Source organism: Tupaia chinensis, unplaced genomic scaffold (assembly GCF_000334495.1).
Source record: "Tupaia chinensis unplaced genomic scaffold, TupChi_1.0 Scaffold000138_1, whole genome shotgun sequence".
NCBI classification, from domain to species: Eukaryota; Metazoa; Chordata; class Mammalia; order Scandentia; family Tupaiidae; genus Tupaia; species Tupaia belangeri.
Genome location: NW_006159608.1, coordinates 3,693,968 through 3,719,679, shown reverse-complemented (window position 1 = coordinate 3,719,679; position 25,712 = coordinate 3,693,968). Strand labels below are relative to the sequence as shown.

General features: G+C 38.0%; 1 protein-coding gene across 3 annotated transcripts in view; it reads right to left on the bottom strand.

The window, feature by feature from the left end:
- RAB28 (RAB28, member RAS oncogene family) overlaps positions 1–25,706 on the bottom strand; it is a 123,186-nt gene extending 97,480 nt beyond the window's left edge. For all 3 annotated transcript variants that reach the window (XM_006144903.3, XM_006144902.3, XM_014586432.1), the window contains exons 1-3: positions 25,502–25,706; positions 20,765–20,861; positions 15,290–15,378 (exon numbers count right to left, since the gene is read on the bottom strand). In XM_006144903.3, coding sequence (XP_006144965.1) covers positions 15,290–15,378; positions 20,765–20,861; positions 25,502–25,576 — 261 coding nt within the window. In that variant the 5' untranslated portion in view covers positions 25,577–25,706. The remainder of the gene's footprint in view (positions 1–15,289; positions 15,379–20,764; positions 20,862–25,501) is intronic.
- Between the last annotated feature and the right edge of the window lie 6 nt (positions 25,707–25,712).

Here is a 25,712-nt window from a genome sequence, read left to right as displayed (position 1 = left end):
TTCAGTAGGTGCAACAGAGATAATACAGCCCGCAACACCTGGGATATTTACTATCTACCCCTTTACTGGAAAAGTCTGCCCATCTCTAATCTAGACCAATGTGTTCCAAACTTTTCAGTGACATTTTCCCAAGAGGGAAGGAGAGTTCCCAACTCCAAACCTTCTAGCTATCCTGTCTCGTTTAAGTGGGAGGGGCTAAGAAACACTTGAGAAGATCACAGGGCCAAGCAAAGACGTGAGACTTAAGGCCAAGGGTGGCTTAGAAATAACACGACTGGACCCACTTGGGAGAGGTCCTGGGTTCATCCCCACCTCAGGACCTCCCTGAGCATGCAGAGGGCACACGTAAGCTCTGTGCCTATGACTGGGGCAGTTGAGACTGGGGGTGGAACAGCAGCCAAGAACCCGCAGGTGCCTCCCTCTCCCTCTCCCCTACTCTCTCTCTCTCATGAAGGACATAAAGGGCCCCGTATAATATCAGTGCATTACATTGAAAGAGCTGTAAGATACAAACTTCAAGTTTTCTGACATAACCAAAAAAGACACGGAGGAAAAAAGAACATGGATACTAGAGGAATTTGATGCCTCTGGCACCCACTATTATAACAAACGGGCAAATCAGTACAAAACCTCACATCAAGGGACTATTTACCTGAATTTTTATTATTCAATATATCATGTCTGACTTTGTAGGAAATTACAAAGCATTCCACAAGGCAGCTTAAGGAGAAAAAGCAAGCATCAGAATCAGATTCAGCAATGACACAGAATTTTTCTTTCTTGGGGCCAGAAGGTGTCGTGGAGGTTAGGTGCACTGAACTCTCACATGGCTGATTGTGGTTCAAGACCTGGACCTCGTGGCTTGCTTTCTCCCTTTCTCACTTTCCCTCTCTCTGTCTTAAATTAAAGTAATGATGATGATGATGATTGAAATTTAAAATAATTCTTTAAAAAAATTTTATTTAGTTTTGCCAGAGGGTGCATGCACTTGCCAGAGAGTAACAAAGAAAGAGAAAAACAGACAGACAGATAGGGAAAGTAAGAAATAACCCCCCAAGGAGGATGACCATGCCATAATCCCTATTGATATTATCTTTAACTAAACTAATAAACAGTGTATTCATGCGGGGAAATTCATTTTACAAGCTGTAATGATGTACCGTGATTGAATGTATAAAATAAATGCTTTACAATGCTCAAATAAAATCAGAAAAGGAAGGAAAAGTGAGGAGAGAACAAATAAAGAGCAAGTACAAAGAATAGAAAATAAACATGGGGACCAGCAGTTAGTGTAATGGCTATGTCGCTGGACTCCCATGTAGTCGACCACGGTTCAAGTCCCGGACCCAGTGGCTTAAATTCACGCCAGGCGCAGGTGCATGCATTCCCAAGAACCCGAAAAGATAATGGAGGATAAGGGATTGCGGCATGGCCATCCCCCCTGGGGGGGGGTCATTTCTTGCTTTCTGTCTGTCTCTGTCTTTCTGGTGAGCGCATGCGCCCTACAGCAAAAAACTCTCAAAAAAATAAAAGAAAAGAAACATGCTAGATGTTAACCCAAATATCTTAAAATCACTTTAAATGTGACTGATTGAAAAACCAATTAAAAGACAAATTATCAGAGATTCCTCATGGCTCCTGTGAAGCAGTGATTTCAGGGCAGGAGAGGTGAGAGGCAGGCCTTCAGGAGAAGATTCCTCAAGGCTCCTGTGAAATAGAGATTTCAGGGTAAAAGAGAAATGAAGATTTCCTACTAATAATTCAGCCTCCAGCAAACAAGCTAGAGTGGCAGGAGAGGCAAGAGGCAGGCCTTCAGAAGAAGATTCCTCTTGGCTCCTGCAAAGTAGTGATCAGGATAAAAGAGAAATGAAGATTTCCTACTAATAATTCAGCCTCCAGCAAACAAGCTAGAGTGGTGGGGAGCTCCTCTAGCCTTCTATCTCTGTCTCATGTCTCTGTTTCTGTCTCTCCCTGCTTCTGTCTTCTCATTTTTTGGTAATTTTTCCTTTTAAATTTTTTTCCTTTTCTTTAAATTTATTTTTTTACATTAATTCACTATACATCATTACAGCATACAAAATGAATTTTCCATCCAAAATACACTGTATATTGGCTCAATCAAGCACATTAACATACGTGTTATCAACAAAAAAATTTCCATTTCTTATGTCTTGTATACTTTGGTTTTTTTGTTTGTTTGTTTGTTTTTGCCATCCTTGATTCCCTATCCCTCACCCTGTGCCATGTCCCACTCTCCTCCCACATTGTCTCTGGTATCCATGGTTGCTTCCGATGCCTTTCCCCCCATTTATTTGATTTCCTAATGAACTTATTAATTAGTCTGGTTGATGGTTGGTGTGTCTTCAAGAAGGCCTGTTCCCTTTGCCTCTCCACGCAACTTTTGTGTGCTGGAGGCCAAATTATCAGTGGGAAATCTTCATTTCTGTTTCCCCCAAAATGGCTAGTTCACAGGAACCATGATGGTGTGTCTTCAAGAAGGCCTGTTTCCTTTTCTCCTTTTAAAAATCTTTTAAAGGTAAAGTTTTCTCTTGCTCTCAGCCCTGCCTTTTGTCTTGTTAATAATCTCCTCTGCTCCTCCCACCCAGGCAGGAGAGGGTTTTTTTTTTTTAAAAGAAAAACAATAATAAATTTTTTTAGTTTTTTTACCTTCTTTTTTTTTGTTTCTTTGTTGTTATTTCTCTCTTTCTAATTTTCTTTTTTCTCGTCTCTCCGCTCCTCAATGTCCATTTACTATGTTTCTAGATGGATCTAAGGGCACTGTAGCTACACATCCAAATACTATTAGGATTAACATATTCCTCAATGTCTACTGAATCTGCTGCACAAAGCGATCACAACAGAACAGCAAAGAGATTCCAGATCGCCTCTTTCTGCTTGCTCCTGAACGTTCAGATTGAACTTCAAGAATAAGGAAGAAACATACCATCTATCAGATGACTGGAAATCACCGCAGGACCACAAGAAATACGGGAAAGCAAGAAAATACCTCTCCTCCAAGGGAGAAGAATAACTCCTCTTTATCCACAAGTAGTTCAATGGAAATCATGGAAATGTCTGATGAAGAATTCAGAACATTCATAATGGCGAAGCTAACAGAGATGGAAGAGAAAAGAGACAATGAACTTCTGAAGAGAAAGGAGAAAGAAGTTGACGAGTTCCAGGAGGTGAGGAAATTCTTGCAAGATTTAAAAGAGGAATTGTACTCTTTAAAAAAGAATCAAATGGAACTGTTAGAGATGAAGACTGTAATAATACAGGAAGTCCAAAGCTCCCTTGAAAGTATTAAAAGCAGACTAGATCATACAATCTAGAATAGAATCTCAGACATAGAAGAGAAAAGTGCTGGCCTAGAAAAATCCACAACAAAGACTGAGAAAATAGCCCAAAAATTTGAAAATACTATACGAGAAGTACTAGATACCATCAAACGTCCAAACATCTGGATAATTGGTGAAGAGACCCATAAGGGCATTGATAATCTATTCCATGAAATCCTGCAAGACACATTATAGCCAGGTTGACCAAAACCACAGATAAAGACAAGATACCAAGATTGGCAAGAGGAAAACATCAAGTTACCTACAAAGGATATCCCATCAGGCTAACAGCAGACCTCTCATCAGAAACAATGCGAGCGAGGAAAGCCAAGAATACTCTACCCGGTAAGACTATCTTTCATGTGGGAATAAAAGACAATCCTATCAGGCTAACAACAGATCTCTCATTGGAAACAATGTGAGGAAAGAATGAGAAAATATATTCAAAGTGTTAAGGGAAAAGCAATTTCAACCAAGAATACTGTACCCGGCAAGATTATCCTTCATATGGGAAGAAAGGACAAGAACATTCTCAGAAAGAATTTACCAACAGCACACCAGATCTCCAACAAATTCTCAAGGGAGTGCTATACTAGGAATATTAAATACAGACACACAGAAATAAGAGTTCAAAAACTAAGAAAATGCCCAACCTAATTGTAGGAACAAGTCTGGAGTTGAATATTATATCCCAAAACTTAATTGGGCAAATCAAACCACAGTAGAAGATAAAGTACAGGAGACTGAATTGGTGAAATATCATTTTACAACTTTTGACTAAAACATTCCTGATTTTCTTGTAGACTTTGTTATCTGGTTGTAAGGATTTGTGTCCTGTCTTGAGATATGGATGAGTTCATGTACCTACCATTTGAACAGAATCATAACCTGTTTCCTGGCTTTAAGTTTTAAGCAAAGTTCCTTAGCATTTCTTTGATTTAAATTAAAACAGGTTTTCTTAATAGTATCAAGTGAACTTGCTATTGAAAGGAGAATATTTAAGAAATTGTGTGATCAATACAATGTGGAGGAGAAAGGAATGGAAGACAGCTGTAGACAGCATAGATAGTGTGAGAAGAGGGTGGGAAAGGACATAGGGTCAGAAACGGGTAAAAAAATACTAGAAACGTAAAATTTTTGATAATAATATGCATGATTAAGTCACTATGCAGTACATTCTGGATGGGAAATCACATTTTGTATGCTGAGACGATTCTTAGGGAATGTAAATTAAGTTGAAAAAAAAAATAAAAGGTTCACGGGAACTAGCAGTTAGTGTAATGGCTATGTCGCTGGACTCCCACATAGTCGACCGCGGTTCACGTCCCGGACCCAGTGGCTTAAAACTCACACCGGGAGCGTGTGCATGCGTGCCCAAGATCCTAAGAGGAGACTGGAGGAGAAGGGATTGTGGTGTGACCATCCCCCCTGGGGGGTGATTTCTCACTTTCTGTCTCTATGTCTCTCTCTGTCTGCAAGTGCACATGTCCTATAGTGAAAACCTCTCTGAAAAAAAAAACAGGTTCAGAAAAAAAAACAAAAAACAACTAATACAGTTTTTCTTGAAATTAAAAAATAAAAGCATTAAAAATACCTATACGATGACTGCAATAAGATATATAGCCTTACTAGGTGCTCCTTTATAGGATGTTCATTCTACTCACTGAGGCTTATGCCTAAAGTTGGACTTGTGTTCATGGAAATGTATATATCAGCTGTGCTTGCTATGAAAATATTTAGATTAATTAAGACCTTTAGCGACTCAATAAAATGTGGGGGGAAAAAAGCATAGAAAGCAAACATAGATACCAGAGACAGTGTGGGAGGAGAGTGGGAGATGGCAGAGGGTAAGAGATTAGGAATCAAGAATGGTGGGGAAAAAAGGCAAAACATACAGGAAACAAGAAATGGAAAATTATTTGTTGATAACATGTTTGTTGATGTGCTGGATTGAGCCAATATACAGTGTACCCTGGATGGAAAATCCCATTTTGTATGCTGCAATGATGTACAGTGAATGAATGTAAATAAATAAATTTAAATTTAAAAAAGAAAAAGAAAGAAATTTAAAAAAAAAGATCAGAGCCCGTAATTTTTTTTTTTTTTTAATTTAAGAAGACTAAACTACTACATGAGGTCTTCAAAGGTTAGCGGAATCGGCCATCTTTGTGGCCTAGTAGTTAAGAGAATCAGTTCCTCTATGGCTGACCATGGTTTGAGTCCCAGCCACAGCACTGGGCACACACAAAATCCTGAAAGGATGGAGGAATGTAGAAGAGACTGTGGCATGACCACACCTTTACTCATCAGCCTCAGCACAAAAAGCCAAACCTCAAGTATCTACTTTTTTTTTTTTTTGGAGAGGTTTTTCACTATAGGGCGCGTGTGCTCACCGGACAGACAGAGAGAGATATAGAGACAGAAAGCGAGAAATCACCCCCCAGGGGGGACGGTCACGCCGCAATCCCTTCTCCTCCATTCTCCTCTCGGGATCTTGGGCACGTACGCACACGCGCCCGGTGTGAGTTTTAAGCCACCGGGTCCGGGACGCAAACAGCGGTCGACTACGTGGGAGTCCAGCGACATAGCCATTACGCTAACTGCTGGTTCCCATCAAGTATCTACTTTTTCAGAAACCTATAACATACAGCATCATCAAATGCCTGAGTTTCTCATCATACTGATCAATCCAAAACTCTTCTGAGTCCCTCCAGAAAACTATCAGAAACTTCCCAGTCACAAAAAAGTGCATTTCCCTCAGAAATATAACACACCTCGTTCTCAACTGAACTTTGAGGACAATCTATTTAAGGACCACCAAATCTAATGTTTCCAGCAATCTTACGGCTGTCTAAACCCATCACCATGTCTCATGTCCCAGATACCTTCTGCTATCAGCCACTGATATATCGTTTCTTTCATACCTTCATCCCACAACCACCCTCTGTGCTTCCTCTTCCCAATTTACCTTCCAGCTGCTCTTCTTCCCACACATTTTTATATGACCTTTGGAAATAAGACTTTAAGTTTAATTAGCCCTTCTGCATCTTCAAAGTCTTCAACAAAAATTTCCTCTATTTTTTTATGCCTTAACTAGACTTTCCCCTTTTCAATCCAAGAAGATAAAATCAGTTCATAATTCAAGACTTCTAGTAAAAATTATGTAAGATTATTTATACAAATACTTTGCTTTTATCTCATTCACACAGCACCATATTCAATAAGCATGATGATTTGGTAAACCAAATCGATACTATTTTTTTAGAGAAATATTTTTGCTAAAGAGCATGTGCACTCACCAGAGAGATATAGAGACAGAGACAGAAAGAGAGAAATCAACCCCCAGGGATGATGGCCATGGCGCAATCTCTCCTACTCCATCCTCCTCCTGAGATTTTGGGCATGAACACGTGCATGCCCAGCATGAGTTTCAAGTCTCCAGGTCCAGGAATTAAACACAGTGGGCCATTTGGAGTCTAGTGTCTTCACCACTATGTCACCTGCTCACCCTGGACACTATTTTCAAAGTAATAACTGATGGCAGTTTTTTTTGGTTTTTTTTTGAGAGGTTTTTGCTATAGGGTGCGTGCACTCGCCAGACAGACAGAGAGGGACAGAGAGACAGAAAGTGAGAAATCACCCCCCAGGGGGGATGGCCACGCCATAATCCCTTTTCCTCCTTTCTCTCTCGGGATCTTGGGCACGCACACACACCTGGTATGAGTCTAAACCACTAAGTCAGGGACTCAAACCACAGTCGACTACATGGGAGTCCAGCGACATAGCCATTACGCTAACTGCTGGTCCCAATTGATGGTAGTTTTGAAGGAACAAACATTGATGGCAACAGTCAATTAACATCAATTAACAGTCTTGTAAGGTTTGCTCATTTTTAGCTCTACAATTTAACAGGCACTAAATACAGTGCACATATGATTTAACTTTCACAAAAATAAAAAGCTCACACATTCCCAAAATAGTTACTTTCCCCCATCTGTAAGATAAATCCATTTTTGTTTTCAGTCATACATAGAAATATATTAAATCATAAAGGTTATATCATAACCATAACAACAAATACCTTGCTGTGTTAAGTACAACCTGTGAAAAATACTACTACTGCAAACAGGTCTATAAACATAATCAGATGGCAGATAACTAAGTAAAACCTCTACAGCAGGGCTAGCCATGGAGGCACAGTGGTAACACAATGCTCTGCAATGCTGACACCACATGGGAAGGTCAAGGAGTTATGTCCAAGGTCTCCCCACAAATGCTGGGCACATAATGTACCCCGTGCCCATGATCCTGCCTTGCTAAGGCTGGGGATAGATCACGGTGTGAAGACCCTGATGGGAATGCTTGTCTCTCTCTCCTTCCCTCTCACCTCCCTCACCCCCACGAGAAATCAACAATCAAAAAAATAAGAAGTCACAGTAAATGTAGTAAATGACAGCAGAGGGTCTCAAGGAGTCCAGTTTTGATATGTGCTCTCTCACTAGTTGTCACACAGGCACCAAACCCTTCTTGTTGGTGGTAAACAGGCAGCTTCATCTCCAGGGGGGCTGGCATACAACAGTAGTTGTGTTCTACCTGACAAATCACTACACTGCACTGAGTGTATGTTCAGTGGGACAGTGTTTGCAAACCACTTAGATTCCAGGATGGAAAGAGCTACAGAAAATGAAACATCCAGTCCTTCTCTGAGGTTTGTTATTAGCCTCTGTTAGCCACAGGTTACAGAGCACTAAACACTATGCACTGTGTGTTTGCTCCTAACCACTATGGAAATAGCCTAGAACGTCTTTCTGAAGACTCCTAGAAAAATTTTAAGTTAATTTAAAATCTAGGAATTTAACTAGGACACATTTCAATTCTTAGAATTAGTTCTTGTCAAAATACCTCACCAATTCTTTTTTGGGAGTTAATTAAATTTGGTTTCAACCAACAATATTCAGTAGACTACTGGTAAAGTTTAATGTTACTCAAGGCGGAAGTGAAGAAGTTAAGATAATCAGTTTTATTTGAATCCAAGTTAACTCCCAGTCTACAAAAAAGTTTCTTTCTGTGTCTTAAGAAATGCTTTCAAAAGCAGATTCGCTAGTTTAATCACCCACACAAATGAGAGAATACTTTCTATACGTAATATAGAAACCAGAGAACCTAAAACAAAATCCTAAATAACACATTTAAGTGGTAAGCTCAAAACAGTGTGCCAAAATATTATTTGTGAAAGATTTTTCTATACTGTAGTATGTGTATACAAATTAAAAATGTTCTTGAAATGGGTAATATAAAGTATCTACAACTCTAGAAACAGTATAAATATACTCTGAATAATAATTATATAATAGAAAATTACTAAGTATATTAGAATGCTATTAGAATGTTTTCCGGGCCAGCTGGTAGCACGGAGGTTAAGGTGGCTAGATCCCATGTGGCCAGATCAGGCATGTGTGAATCCTGCCCAAAATCCCAAGAGGAGACTGGAAGAGAAGGGACTGCAGTGGCCATTCCCCCATGGGGATGCTTTCTCATTCTTTCTTTCTTTCTCTCTCTCTCTCTCTGACCTCTCTAGCAAATGCACATGCCCTCTGGCAAAAACTTAAGGAAAAAAAAAAAAAAAAGAATAGAATGTTTTTGAAAGTACTGTTTTTGAAAAAGTAACATTTTCCCCCAATTTATGGTAGTAAAAAAATAAGTCAGGATGGGACGGCAGGTGACGTGGTAGTTGAGACACTGGACTCCCACACAGTCGACCACAGTTTGAGTCCCAGGCCTGGCAGCTTGCTTTCTCAATTTCCCTTCCTCTCTCTCCCTCTTTCTGACCAAATTAAAAAATAATAACAAATGGAATTAAATAAATAAATAATTGGGTTTTTTTTTTTTTTAATAAATAAATAAGTCAGGACACTTATATCCAAGACACAGAACTTTTTTTTTTTTTTTTGGAGAGGTTTTTGCGATAGAGCACGTGCACTCGCCAGACAGACAGAGAGACAGAAAGCGAGAAATCACCTCCCGGGGGGATGGCCACGCCACAATCCCTTCTTCTCCATTCTCCTCTCAGGATCTTCGGCACACACACACATGCGCCCGGCGTGAGTTTTAAGCCACCGGGTCTGGGACGTGAACCGCGGTCAACTACATGGGAGTCCAGCGACATAGCCATTACACTAACTGCTGGTCCCAAGACACAAAACTTAACATATGTTTTAACAAAATATAACTGCTTCTGTAAACATATTTTATGTATTTTACATAGCATGTAATTTGTTTGATCTCAGGAAAGCAGAAAAAAGTTATTACGGGACATTGAAATGGGTAATGTTTCTCTCTGTCTGGCAAGCATATGTACCCTAAAGCAAAAACCTCTCAAAAAAAAAAAAGTTATTACACTATCATCAATTTAGGACAAATCATTTCATCATCTGAGAATTCCCAGTCTCCTAAGATAATTTCATGAAAGCATTCATGAAAATCTTAGAAATACCGTACTATATTGTTTTAAATAAAACAGGGTATATGCTTATAACAATCACAGAAATTGGAAAGTATAAACAATATAAGACACCAACAAAAGAGAAAAAAGTCAACATGTATCTTTAAGATTGAAATCTCTCATGACAAGTTCTAAAAATACATATAACATTCACTTTTTCTCAAGAAATATAGTATATTAGGATTCCATTGTAGCTGAGAACTAGTGCTTTCAGGGAATAAAGAAATGAAGATTGTCTACTGATAATTCAGCCTCCAGCCCCCAGGCTTGAGTGGTAGGGTGCCTCCTCTATCCTTTCTGCCTCTCTCCGCTTCTCTCTGTCTTCTCATTTTTTGTAATTTTTCCTTTAAAAAAAATTTTAAGGAAAAGTATTCTCTTGGCATTCAGATTGTCCTTCATCTTTCCCCCTTCACTCTAGGAGAGGCAAAGGGCAGGACTTCAGAAGACTCCTCCATGTAGAGAAATAATGCTTTTTATTTTTTGCTTTTTAAAAAAAATTAATTTGGGGGGGTTGGGGGGTTCCCCTTTTTTTCTTCTTTTTCTCTTTCTTTTTTTCTCTTTCTCTATTTTCTTGTCCTCTTTCTTCTACCTCAACATTTTGCTGCTCAATCTCCATTCACAGAGGGCCTAGAGAGATCTAAGGGAACCATAGCTGAACATCCAAATACTGTTAGAGTTAAGATATTCCTCAATACTCACTGAATCTGCTGTACAAAGAAAGAAAAACCTAACAGCAAAGAGATAACCTACTCCTGAAAGCCCCTGAATGCTCAGATTGAACTTCTAGCAGTTAGAAAGAAGTATGTAACTCATCAGATAAATAGAAATCACCATAAAGGCAAAAGAAATATGAAAAACCAAGATAACACACCCCACAAGGGAAAAGAATAACTCTTCTTCATCCACAGTTCAATGGAAATCATGGAAATGTGTGATAAAGAATTTAGAATATTGATAGTGACAAAGTTAACAGAGATGTTGGGACCAGCAGTTGATGTAATGGCTATGTCACTGGACTTCCATGGAGCTGACCACAATTCGAGCCCGGACCCAGTGGCTTAAACTCACACTGGGTGCATGTGCATGTGTGCCCAAGACCCTAAGAGGAGAAAGGAGGAGAAGGGATTGCGGCATGGCCATCCCTGCTGGAAGGTGATTTCTCGTTTCTGTCTATCTGTCTCTCTCCATCCCTTTTTTGTGGGGGGCCCCCCCCCCCAAAAAAAAAAAAAAAAAAAAAAAAAAAAAAAAAAAAAAAACTCTCCAAAAAATAAAAAATGTTAACAGAGTTGCAAGAGAAGAGAGACAATAAACTCCAAAAGAGGAAGGAGAATAGAACCAAGGAGTTCCAAGAGGTGAGAAAGTTCTTGCAAGAGCTAAAAGAGGAAATATGCATCATAAAAAAGAACCAAATGGAACTGTAAGAGATGGAGGCTGTAATACAGGAAATTGAAACCACCTTTGAAAGTATTAAAAGCAGACTAGATCATATAGAAGATCAAATCTCAGATATAGAAAACAGAATTGCTGGCCTAGAAAAATCTACCACAACGACTGAGAAAATAGTCCAAAAAAATGAGAAAAATATACAAAAAATACTAGATACCATCAAACGTCCAAACATCAGATAATTGGTATCCCAGAAGGTAAAGAGACTCATAAGGGCATTAATAATCTATTCCATGAAATCCTGGAAAAAAAACTTTTTAAACCTAGAGAGGCATTCAAAGATCCAGATCCAAGAAATACATAGGACTCCAAATAGAATCAACCCCAGAAGATCTTCTCCAAGACACATTATAGACAGATTGACCAAAACCACAGAAAAAGACAAGATACTCAGACTGGCAAGAGAGAAATGACAAGTTACATGCAAAGGATATCCTATCAGGGTAACAGTGGACCCCTCATCAGAAATAATGCAAGCAAGGAAAGAATGGGAAAATATATTCAAAGTGTTGAGTCAAAAACAATTTTAACCAAGAATACTATACCCAGCAAGACTATCTTTCATATGGGAAGAGAAGACAAGAACATTTTCAGATAAACAAAACCTGAAAGAATTTACCAACACCAGACCAGATCTCCAAGAAGTTCTAAAGGGAATGTTATGTCAGGAAAACTAAAGTCAGACACAAAGAAATAAGAGTTAAAAAACATCTAAGAAAAGGGCCTGCTTAATGATAGTGACAAGTCCAGAGTTGAATATTATCTTTAAGAATTTAAATGGAAAGCTTGAACCACAACAGAAGTTAGATTAAGTACATGAGACTAAGCTGATTAAATAGAATTTTATGGCTTTTGACTAAAACAATACTGACCTTTTTCTATGCTTTGTAGTCCAGAGATAAGGATTTGTATCTTCTCTTGAATTGTCAACAGATCCAGGTAACTACTATTTGAACAGAATCCTAACCTGCTTCCTGGCTTTAAGTTTTAAGCAAGGTTCTCTTCACATTTTTTGATTTTTATTTATTAAAGCTAAAACTGCCTTTCTTGAAATGAAAAAACATATTTAAAAAAATTACCTATTTAATGACCACGGTAAGCTATATAGCCTCAGCTAGGTGCTATTTTATAGTATATTCATTCTACTCACAATTTCATGCCTAAAGTCAAACATTTGTTCACAGATATTTATATATCAGCTGAACTTTAAGTATTTAGATCTATTAAGATATTTTGTTAACCAATAAAATGGAGGGAAAAAAAAGATTGGAAAGCAACTGTAGATACCAGAGATAGAGTGGGAGGAGGGTGGGAGATAGCAGAGGGTGAGAAATGGTGGTTGGGGAAATATATATATAACATTATATATGTTATTGTTATTATATATGTCCCTAGACTACTATATAGCCGACTGTGGTTCAAGTCCTGGAACTGGTGGCTTAAACTCACATTGGGCGCATGTACATGTGTGCCCAAGATCCCAAGAGGAGAATGGAAAAGAAGGGATTATGACATGGCCATCCCCCCTGGGGGGTGATTTCTCATTTTCTATCTCTCTCTGTCTTTCTGGTGAGCACACACGCCCTATAGCAAAAATCTCTCAAAAAAAGAAAAAAAAAAAAAAAAAAACACATGTATGACTAAGCCACTATACAGTGTATTCTGGATGGGAAACAGCATCTTGTATGCAGTGATGATGTTCAGTGAATGAATGCAAATAAATAAAACTTAATATTAAAAAAAAGAAATACAGTATATTAGAAGAGAACTGAAACACTTTACTAAAATCAAATAACCTCATAAACAAAAAAGGAACACCTTTAAATTTCTACAGGTTTTCCTACGAATGCCTGGTGATTGTAAGCAAGCAGTTATGTAACAACATGAACTATACTTTAGTTGAAAACTAATTTAAGGGATGGTTACACAATATTGTAACTGCACTAAATGCCATGGATTACACACTTCAGAAAGTTTAATATTATATTATATGACTTTAACATCAATATTAATTTTGATATGGTAGCAATAAAGTTTAAATAAATATTAAAGTTTAAATTACTTGAAGGTTCAATTAACAGAATCCAATTCATAAATAATATATTCTAATTTTTAAGTAAAAAATGGAATTTTATATTATTACTTACAATAAGGTGCATAAAGTTCTACTATTCCTCACTAACTCTACCTACCTATACCTATAAACCATAAAGTGGTATTTTATTTGACACTCAGTCAAATATCATTAGAAGTTACACTAATTTATTTTTTTAAAAAATATCCTATATGTGGCCTTGAAATGTTATGAGTCAAAGAGAAAGAGAGTGTTATTATAGATTCCATTTTACCAACTACATGAGTAAAACGAGGAATGTGGCTTCCCACAAATCTCTGTCCAACCAGTGTCCGTTAGTTTAGTATCCACTTTAAACTTTATCAGTTTAAAACAGAAAAATATTAAACAGCAAAAAAAAAAAAAGAAAAAAGGTAGTCACAGAAATCTGAAATGGACTCTTTAACAGAAAAATAAACATAAATGTGCTAAAACATGGATCACAAATGAAAGCATTGAACATGAGCAGATTTTGCAAGAGACAAAGAATGTAGAAAACAAACAAAATTCCAAGAACCAAATCTATATGTAAGTAAAGCAAAAAACACAAAAATGTATAGTGTCTCTATACATAATTCAGAGACATCATAGCATTATTGATCCTTTTCTAAATATTTTACAAAATAAATCAGAATCTTCTCAGGGTTTGGCATATACATCCGCGCATACATAAATCAAAATCTATATTCTTTCCCAAGTGAAGGTAATAGCATTCAACAAGAACTAACCTTCGTACACTAAAGTAAGTAACATTCTCTCTGCCTTATAGATTCATTTTTATGATCAACAGAGTTCCACATAACTGAAGTTATGCTTCTCCCACGGAAAATGCCAAACTCCAATAAAACAAAGATTTTTACTATCCTTAGAATGTCCCATGACGGTATACAAAATACACACTTATTAAAAGTGTAAGAATAATGAAAAATAAAGAAATAGCATATCAGTAAGTACTACTGCGTGGCTGGAAAAGTAATGAGGTATTTTTCTGTTTTTCTATGCAGAAATGCATCATGACTTTCCCGGGGACCCAACATACAGAGCAGCTCAGTAAGCGTCATGTACTTCACATTCAGCTGTAAATCGTGTACTTCATCACATCACGGTGTTCTGCGACTCACTAACACATGCCTAAAGTGTCTATCATTAAATCAGTAGCAGTCTGTCAAAACAGTATAAAGGCAATTCTTCACTGAACATGTTGAAACAGAGAGACATAATTAATACCATGCATATCTTCTAATAACAATAATTTTATCTGAAAACATACAAATTATGTCTATATAAGCTCAAGGTGCCAAAGAATTTGTATGTAATTATTCAAGTAATTTTTCTTGTGCTATATGTATTGTCTTCTGAAAATACATAATTATTGAATTATATTATTCTATGTGCTTAATAAATCTAATTAGTTATATAGTCATCTGACACAAAATATCAATATGTCTATCTCACAGCATAAAAACAGACATACAGAAAATGTTTTCTATCGTTGAAAGTTAAAATTTTAAATTTCCTTTATTTTTTATTAATTTACATGAACACTTTAACCAAACCAGCTAAAACATATCAAAATATAATTTATTATATATATAATTTATTACTTTATCCACTGATGTCAATAATATCTAGTAATATAAGTAGCATATGAAAACTGTTAAACGTTTTCCAGCTCCTAACACTTTGTATCACTAGTTCTTCACCTGAATAATTCCAAACATAACCTGGGGAGAATGAAACCAAAGGATCAACACAAATGTAAAGTCAGTCTTTCCACATATCAGATAAATATCAAGGTAGGAAGCATGTGTTGTGTATGTGTGTACTTGCAGGTGTGTTTGTAAGGGGAATATTTTCAACACTAAAATAATCATAGAATTCGTGTCTTACCTGTGCTCCATAGATATATTTATCTAACATCTTGCTTCCTATTGACTGCCCTCCTATATCCCAAATCTGAAGAGTAACATTCAAGTTTCCTAGAATATTTTTAAAAAAGAATATAAACATAAGAATACAAAAAATAGTTATGTGACAATATTACAGCTAAATACAGTCATGAAACAGTAAGACACAATGATAAACTCTGAACCCAGTATGCCTTTTATTCTGAAGGTTCCTAAAGCTGGATGTTTAGAATTGTGAAAATAATGCTGTCATAAGAAATCATGGTGGAAAATCTACATTTATCCTTTCACTAAGCTTCTACACAGTCACATATACAATCAATTCAAAATAAAAGAAAATAATGTAAGCTTTCATTTATAAACTTAAACTTTAAAAAAAATTTTCCTCAGGGACGAGCAGATGGTGTAATGATTACGTCGCTGGACTCCCACGTAGCTGACTACAGTTCGAGTCCGAGACCCAGTGTCTTAAAATTCATGCCAGCCGCATGTGCTTGCATGCCCAAAATCCTGAGAGGAGAATGGGGAAGGGTTTGCAGCGTGGCCATCCCCCCTGAGTGTTGATCACTCACTCGCTCTCGTCTGTCTCTCTGGCGAGCACACGTCCTATAGCAAAAATTTCTCAAGAAAAAAAAAGTTTTCCCCTCAGAGTATAGAACAATAAAACTCATGTGCATGGAATAAAAAATATACCTTAAAAGATAAAAATGTATCCTTTATGCTAACCTCCTAACCACATATCATTTTTTTTCTGTAGGTCCTAAACTATACAGACTTTCAAACTCACAGAATAATAACAGACCTCAAAATATTCATAATCTCAACTCAAATAAATAGACCCATTTAACTTGAATATCAGCTATTATACATAAAAGTAAACATAATTTTAAAATTACACGTTTTTTAACTTAAAGTATAAAATATAAATATACTTGACAGCCCTGTTCAGAACTAATATAGAAGATATACCCAACGTATCACTAAAGACTGTCATGCATTCCTACTCATTTAAAGCATTTCTATTGAAATACATACTGCAAAAACTTCTTAAAATAGTGTAATGAATCTTCCCCATACTAGGATCATAAAAGCATTCTAAAAACACTAAAAGCCAATCTTTTAATTTTCTTTTGTGCATTTTGAAAAACAGTGGTTATAAAAAAAATTTACAATAAGCTATTCTCTTTTACCACTGCAACTAATGACTGAGCTACGAAAGTCAAGGACCACGTCCGATTGCTTCTCATTTTAACATTTCAAACTCTCTCCTCATAAAACTATGTAGTTTTCTCCAAAATCTCAATTAGCACCTTTTGAATGATAGACAAATCAGAAAAATTCAAAATAAAAATTTAAAAACTTAAATTTTCAATGTCCAAAAGATTATAAAGACATGAATTTTTGTACATGTGTAAAACATTTAAATCAGAGAATGTCAGTCATGCTATGTAACTGCACAACTGAAAATAAAAAGAATGAAACTGGATTAACCAGCAATGCTTCACCCTTAACGCTAAATTTTGGTGAGCCTGTACTACAATCTTTCCATTATTTGGATGTAGGTCGTTCCCATTTGCCACCAGGCAGAAGATTTCCATGAGAAACTCCCATTAGCATTCATGAGAGTACTGAAGTTTATCACCATCAGCATTCCCACAGAGGCATACTTTCAACACTCACAGAGTAATGACTGAAATGTTCTTAAAGCCCTGTGAATACAAAAACCGAAATACCGCAGACTAAGATCTGCCCAACAACTTAATATAAACCAATTTCTTAAAAAGCTAAACTTTTTGAGATTCAAAGCTGAAATCCTTCTCAGACAATGCCATTTCAAACTCAGCAGGTGAGAAAGAGCTAGCTCTCACTAAAGAGCTAAGTCCCCAGATAACCAGGCAGTAGCTACTCATTTTACTTGAATCTTTACGGCCATTTACTTCAAAAGATAGGGCATAACAACATTAACGTTTACAGAGTAAGATTTTAGGCAACACTTAATAATTGATTAAAAGATATTTAGTCATAATTCTTCACAATCGATAATCCCTATTGAGTCAAGAAAAATGAAGATTATTCCCTTTTTCAAACCCTTCTTTAATTGTTCATATTTAGATGCTATCTGAACCAGGTACTTAAGAACATGATCGTCATTACATGTTTCCAAATTCTCACAACAACCTTTCTTTTATAATTGTTTCATTTGACTCCATTTATTAATCTATTTTTAATTTGACCAGAGAAGGACAGAATGAGAGAGAGGGAAAGCAAGAAAGTTAGCCACCAGGTCCATGACGAACCACGGTTGGCCATGTGGAAGCCCAGCGCCCTTAATCACCACTGCCTGCCCCACAACAATCATTTTAAGACCCCAAATCATCTTGTCAATTTGCCTCCCACGGAAGAGGGATACTTTTTACATACATTTTGAAATAAAGTTTGTTGTTATTATTTGCTTATTTTTATTAATATATAGATTCTAGTCACTCAGAAATAAAAAGTTATGCATTACTGATAATCCACTTATAAGTAGATATATAGAATACTAGCAAAAAAAAAAAGTACTATCATTATAGTTTTAACAAATGATAGTAGTTTCACAGTTATTCATATATCCAGAAATATATTTTTAACTTCCACAAAACTAAAAATAAAATTGGGATCTGTTATCTGAGGAACAAAATCATATAGATATGATTCAAATCAATATTTGGTTTAGTTTTCACAGCATAAACATATGAAGTTTCCTAGTTTATTTTCAAGATGACATTAACTATAAAGCTATATAATAATATTCAATCACTATAATAAAACTTTTAAAAATTAGGAATCCATATAAAGTAAATTTCTAATAAAGCACATTAAGGAAATTGTCAGCAATCTAATCTCAGATGAAAAATGCTGAAAAATTCCTGTTCCTCTTTAAGGGATGACATATAACTAGGGGGGAAAAAAATAAATGAGGTGACAAAATACAGGTAAGTTGCTTTTGGTATGAATCAAAGCCACCAAGAGGATTCAACAGTGACCTTGTAAAAGTACACTTGGTGCCTTGGTTAACCTTACTTAAAGTGCCGCACAGTCGAGATGGAACTGAAAACACAAGTCTGCCCACTTCTTGTACTAAAGACTTAGAAATCCTTTGCACAGTAGAACGCTGTTTACTGGACTGTACCCACAAGCTTCCTGAAAGTATTTTGACTAAGGCTCTTAAGAAGCTCTATCAGCAGAATCTCTGACTAACAGATACACTATTTTAAGCAGTAAAATCTGCACAGTGGTTGCATCCAGACTATACAGCATACCGGAACATGAAATACACTAAAATGGATGAGTATTTGCAAAGTAATGGCCTTTGAAAACTTGCATGAAGAGAATGTGAATAGATAGACATGAGGTTTACACCCTTAACAATTCAACTAGTCAGAAGTCTTACTGAATGACTAACAAATATTACATGTGACTACTATGCTGCCTTTAATGTTTTAGTTAACAAATGGCATAAATATTAATCATCCCACATTTGATACATACAATAAATTAAAATTACATTAAGGTATAAAAAGAATATACCATGAACCTTGTAATTCACCTCATATCTTAGTATAACTATTAATTATATAAAATCAATATACATTAAAACAATTTTTCCTACTACAGTTTCTACCATAATTTTGACTTCATTAAGTGGCATAAAACCAATCACCTTTTAAAAAGTAGAGAGAGAGAGTTTTCTGGAACTCTACCCTGCAAAATAACAAGTTAATCAGGAAAATTAAAATATATATTCATTAAAAGTATATTTCCTAATGTCATTTTTTTAACCTAAGTACTGTCCAAAACTAAAATATTATACAATAAATTTGGATTTCAAGAATACCAAATTTTTTAAAAACCAATCAAAATCTTAAAATTGGTGGTATTATGCAAGAGGTCAGAAATCATCACACGTGTTACATATGTAATACATTCAAAACCCGTCCTTGTTTTTAATTGAATAGGTGCTTACTCTTGCTATCAACTAAAAAGTCAGAAAAATTAACAAAATTAATGAGACAAAAAGTTTATGTTTTTGCTAATTAAGCATCACAACAAAATAGATAATAACTAAATATCACATCAAGGTTCTCTGTGTACAACTGAGACAAATTTACGAAAAATGAGTTTTTGGCATGTACATGATTTGTAAATCTTGTAAATTCTGCTAGTGTCTATAAGTATTCTGAATATAGAATTAACCTATACACAAGGGTGAAAATAATAAAAATACAATGGGACTTTTAGTTTTGAACACATTAAAAGAAAACACAAATGAAAAAAAAATGCATGTTTCTCTTGCTGTACAACAATTTAGTAATAAAAAATTGAATGTTTTTCTCATGTTATATCTCCAAATCTAATTTTCATTGGTAACTGAATAGAAAATATCACTAAATATAAGAGCATATTACTAATGAGATATGAAGAATATCCCCAATTAAAAAGTTTTCATTAGCCGCTCTAAAACTTCTATGGGGAATTGTCTGATAGAAGGGGCGCTTGAGAGGTTAACATATCTCCATAATATTAGGACTTACTAGGCTCCTTCCCACTAAATCACTAACGTTCCAGCATACGAATCTGACATTACACTTGCAGCTATTTTATTCAAGTGTATTTCCTCACAGTATAGAGGGATGGATGGTTTGTAAAGTCAACCAAGATAACTGCTCTTAATAAAATACTTCAAACAAATCATTTAACCACTGAAAATGAATGGACAGAGCATTTGAAGCCCCAATTGTTCAGAAACTAACTTAAAACACAACCTACTCTTTTTTGTTGTTATTATTTCCCTGTATTTCCTACAAAATGTGCTGCAACTGGCACCTAAATAGTCTTTTTGCAGGGTGGACTGAAACATCCTGAATGCTCAAACTGTATTTTTATGAGTGCCTAGGGACCCTAAATTTTAGTGGTCTATTAAATGCCAGCAATTTCATGCTGCCTTGCATAAAACAGCATTCACATATTAGAGCACAGAAGTTCCATAGCTACATTATACTTCTGTTCCAACTTTCAAACAAAAAACTAAAGCAGAAGCTAATCAAAATAATATTATAAAAAATAATCCTTCCCAATCTTTTCACATTTAGTTAATACAATATCTGTGGATAAATGCATAGAATTTAGTTTTTAAAAAGATTTCTAGAATTTTATAAGCAACGACTGTTTATTTTTGAAAAGATATAATGGCCCCAAACAATGAAGGGATAAGGACGTGTATAAATTTTTCTCACACCACAGACAGTATGCTGTCATGCTAGATGCTAATAAACGTGAACCTCCTTAAGGCAGATTTCCTGATCACATGTATCTTCATGTAGAAGCAGCCCCAAAGTCTAGTTTACACATTTCTGCCTTATACCGCTTATTGTGTGATTTGCACAATCTTCTATGTTAACACTTTTTAGTTTCTTACCTGGCAATGTTATCCTTTTCAAAAAGAAATCCAGTCCTATAGTTTGCTTGTACTGTTTCCCAAAAGTTTCTTGAGTAAAACATGTAACTAAGGAGGTCTAAAAAAATTGATGCACAGAATATGAAAATTAATTTTTTAAGAAATGGGAACATAACACTACTAAATCTTATTAAGTAATCTTAACATGTGTACTTCAATTAATCCAGCAAGCAACTTTAAGCAGTTCTAATTAGTTACAAAGAGAGGAAGGACTTAATACCACCAGGTAAATTTCATGCCCCAGCAGCTATCAATGGGAACAGCAGACTAATCAGTTAGATCTCTTTAAATCCCCCGATTATAAAGCTCCTTCATTCTGCTGGAAATCAGAATTTGAGAATTATCAATGGAATAAGCTAAAATAACAGGATTAAAGGTCTGATCTTGTATGTCAGTCTAATAAAACTTTGAGAGCATTCTGTTTCCTTTCTGAGGTTAAACATTTTGAGGGTGGCTGTACCCTCAGGACAAATTAAGGAGGGGAAAATCTGCTTATAGAATTTTCACCCCCACAAGAAAAGCATCTGAAATGTCTAATTTTTCTCTACATTAAAAATGTCAAATAAAAATGATTCTACAGAATGACTCTTGATAATATGCATCTTTTGAATAAAGAAGTTGGTATTTCTAAGATTAACATAGAGCAGGAGCAGGCAAAATAAATATTTTCCATCCAAGAACCATAGGCTAAAATGTCACAAGATTTTATAGCAGAAGTATACATCTACTCTTAAAGTCTCAAAATTTTATTAAAAGACGGTAGACCTTTCTTTTTAGAGTACTGTCTCTTATCAAAGCAAAAGAAAAATTAATCATTCTGGTAACAACTGAAACAACTCAGTAATTCAAAGACTTTTAAACATTTTTAATGCACTATACTTATTTGTAAACTTCCCCCAAAAGGAAAGGCAGTTTCCTTTTATGCTTTTTAAGACTCCCAATGTTAAGGGAAAGTAGCCCTTTTCTATTTTAAAATAAGTTAAAATTAGATGTCAATTCTTAAAGTAATGAAAACTAAGATGAAATTTCCAAGATAGCTTATTACAGTTCATAACTGTATAAGTACGGCAGTGCAAAAGGACACTTGGCCCTGTTTCAACGCCTTTTAACAGGATGACTTAAAATTCCTTTTACATACAAAGTTCTTTTTTCACACAAATAGCAATCTGTACACCTTAACTCCAAAATATTTGGTCAAGTATTTATTAAGTACTAGCCTATTAGAGTTTTGCTGGACATTTAAAAATAAACTCAATACAACTGCTATGTCCCTGAAACATGTAACAATATCAAAACTGAGAGATCAAATAAAAAAGATGTGCAGTCCTTTTTAAAGACTTCTGTTCTTTTAATTTATCCTTAATTATCCCATTAAGCTTGTGAAACTTAGAATACAAAGTCATCTGTGAAGAGACTCAAAGTTCTGGAGAAAAAATGAGTTTCACCATTTACACTATTAAAGATATTTCAAAATGTTTAATAATAGGTGGTTAAATACTTAAAAGTCCAAAAGAAAATGCATTATCAGTATAATGTCATTTGAGGTCATTTTTCACTTTCATTTCGGATTCTCAAAGTTCAATACTTTTAATGAATATTCAGAAAAAATTGAAAGTAAGGTTCTTCTCTTAAAAAGGACTTGTGGATTTTAAAAGCCTTACACTCACATTTTTGAGGCAAACATAAAGCTAGGATTTTCAATTGCAATAGAGTATAAACTGTCAAAAGCACAGGTCACTGGGATCACAGAGAGTATTAAAAAGGAATGTTCTATCACCTCCTGACAGCTTGCTACAGAAACTGCACAGAGAATCAGCTGAATCAAGCCCGTTGGAGGCGAGAAGGGCAGCACTTCCTCTGCAACTGTCTCGACTCCATGCCATTTTTCACAGTAATTCCTCACAAATCACTGCACAAACATGCTCTTTAAATTTTATGAAATGAACCACCAGTTACCATAGGTGGAGCATTTGTATCTGATTCTTTGCATATATTTTGCTTGAAAATCTTCTGCCAACATTTTTTAGCCATGCTCCTATCACTAAGATACCTTAAAAAAGAATACTGTGCCTCAAAAAGAAAACTTAAGAAAAATCAAAAGTATGAATCAAAACAGGAAAGAAATAGAAACACATGTTCCTGGAGGGAGGAGCTACATTTCCCTTAGAGAAACTATTAGTGCTCAATTCAATGCACTATTGCTTCTGTCAGTATGTATAAAAATGACCAGAGTTAGAACCCACAGCAAAAACGATGCTAGGAAAAAATGTCCAAGAGTTAAACCAAGATACAAATAAGAAGGAAAGAGAGGCTGGGTTCATAAAATAGAACAGTAAAGAAAAAGGAGGGAAACGTTGGTTCCTGCCAATTATTTCAGAGATGACTACCATATAAAGGTTTTTTAAAAATGCTTGAAACATCAGATAAATGCAAGAAGGTCAAGTTTCAGATGCTCATGTCAGAAAATTTCTGGCAGAAAAAGATGTTATGGTAAAAACAGATTAGTCAAGATAATGAAAACTAAGTCAGAGCACCATGAAAATTCTGTATCACTGTTACTCTTCTAAGCTGGATAATCCTTATTCAACAATACAAAAGTGAAAAAAATACGCTTTGTCCTACACTGGACAGAATTTTAAACACACATTAAAAACCGTAACTTCCTACACTAAATCAGCAACAAAGGGAAAACATGTAAGACAGACTAAATAAAAATCCTACATAAAAATCATGAACAAATTTCAAACGAATAGTACACGTAAGGCAGGAAAATAGGGGAAGAAAAATTAACTAAACTTCAAAGAATATCACGTAGATAATGAGCATTTTTTCTAAATAAATACACTAACGTTACAGATTATCATGATAATATTACATGGAAAATAAACTCAATTAGGAATTGAGTTCAACAAGATTTAGGAACGAGGCGGCCTTCAAAACAAAACCTAAATCACGAGAAAACTACAAAAATCTAACTTGGAATTTTTATTGAATAAAGGTGTTATGAACAATGCTGATTTAACAATTGACCCCTTCGAAAGAGTTAAGTGCACAGAAGTCAACCTAACACTCCACCAGGTGCTCCGAGGCCTTCTCTTCCCAGGTTGAAGGGCCTGGAGAGCATGTCAGTCGTGCTCAGCACCGCCGTGTGTGAGCGAGGCAGAACCCTGGGGGCAGGACAGGACCCCGGCAGCACGCTCCCGGCTGCGCAGGAGGGCCATCTCTCCCGGGGCGCCTACGCACTCATTTCGGAACCAAAGGCGAGCGCAGCTGCTGCGGGCCAGCTGCCGGGAGTGCGCGGGGCAGTGGTCACCGGCGCCGCGGGCTGGGCGGCGGGCAGGAGGCGCAGCAGCGAGGGCCGCGTTTCCGGAGGCGAGCGGGGCGAGAAGAGCGGACGCGGGCGTGAGCAACCCCCAGGAGAGCGCTCGGGACTGGCGGTGGCGGGAGTCGCCCTCCGGGACTCTGCGAACCGCTCCGGGAAAGGCCCGCCAGGGCGCCTGCGGGCGGGAGTTCGGGGTGACGGGCTGGCGGGCTGCCCCGCGCTCCCGCAGGGCGCATCCCTCATTTGCCCGCACCGGCTCCTTCACTCCTCCGGCTGCACCGGGCTAGACCCGGGCTCGTTCACTCATCCCCGCCGGTCACAGGCCCAGACGGGCTCATTCATTCATTCCCGCCAGTCAATGGGCCCAGATTCCGGCTCATTCATTCATTCCCTCCCGCCAGTCACGGGCTAGACTTGGGCTCATTCCCTCATTCCCTCCAGTCATCGGCCTAGACTTGGGCTCATTCACTCATTCCCTCCAGTCACTGGGCTAGTCTTGGGCTCATTCATTCATTCCCTCCAGTCACTGGGCTAGACTTGGGCTCATTCATTCCCTCCAGTCACTGGGGTAGACTCAGGCTCATTCATTCCTTCCCTCCAGTCACTGGGCAGGACTTGGGCTCATTCATTCATTCCCACCAGGCGCCGGCCCAGACTCCGAGGCAGGCCCCGGGACGCGCGGGCAGCTCTGCGGGCAGCTCTGCGGGCAGCACCGCCCCTTCACGCGAGCTGGAGGCGCGTCTGCAGGATGAAGGCTTGTCGGGACGGACGCCGCGCGGGGCAGATCAGTGAGGGCGGGTGAAACGGCAGCCCCGTTTGCAGAGTGTGCGCGTGTTGTAAAAGCGTTACGTGCCCTTTCACGTCAGGTGTGCTCGCGTCCCACCCGTGGGCGGCCCTGACGTCCACCCTGACGCAGACGAGCATGGAGTCTGCACGCGCAGTTAGCACCTGCCCTGCAGTGACCGGGCCAGCAAGTGCGGGGCCCCTTCTCGCCGAGTCGGACCGCAGCCACGCCCGAGGGGGCTCCTCGCGACAGGAGGGCTGCAGCGGGGCGGGCAGGGCCAACTGCCACCGCGCTACACGCAGAGGCCAGATGCCCGGGCAGGTGCTTGCCGGCCCCGAGAGCCAGGGAGGCGATCCCGGCCAGGCTGGAAGGAGCCCGCGACCCAGGCAGGGGCTGGGCAGGGACCTCCCGAAAGGGCAGTGGACAGCTCTCGTCGGCCTCCGCCCGCGCCAGTCGACCAGGCCCCCCAGGTCAGCCGCGGCCTAGGGGCCCAGGTCTTGGGGCCGTGAGGCGACGCTGGGAGGCAGGGAGGAGGCTGGGGGTCGCAGGGCTGCGCCGGGGTCTCTGCAGGCCTGGGCCGCTGAGGACTGACCTTCCCGGAGGTTCCGTCCCCCAGCACGACGATTTTCAGGTACCGGTCCTGGCTCTCCTCCTCGGAGTCCGACATGCTGTCCCAGGAACCAGGCCCGCCCCCCAAGATGGAGCGAGGAAAGGGAGGAGGAGGCCTCCGGGGGCGGGGGGCAGAGGGGGGGAGGCGGCTGGGCAGGACCCCCGCCCCGGCGTCTCGGCCGCAGCTGGAGGGA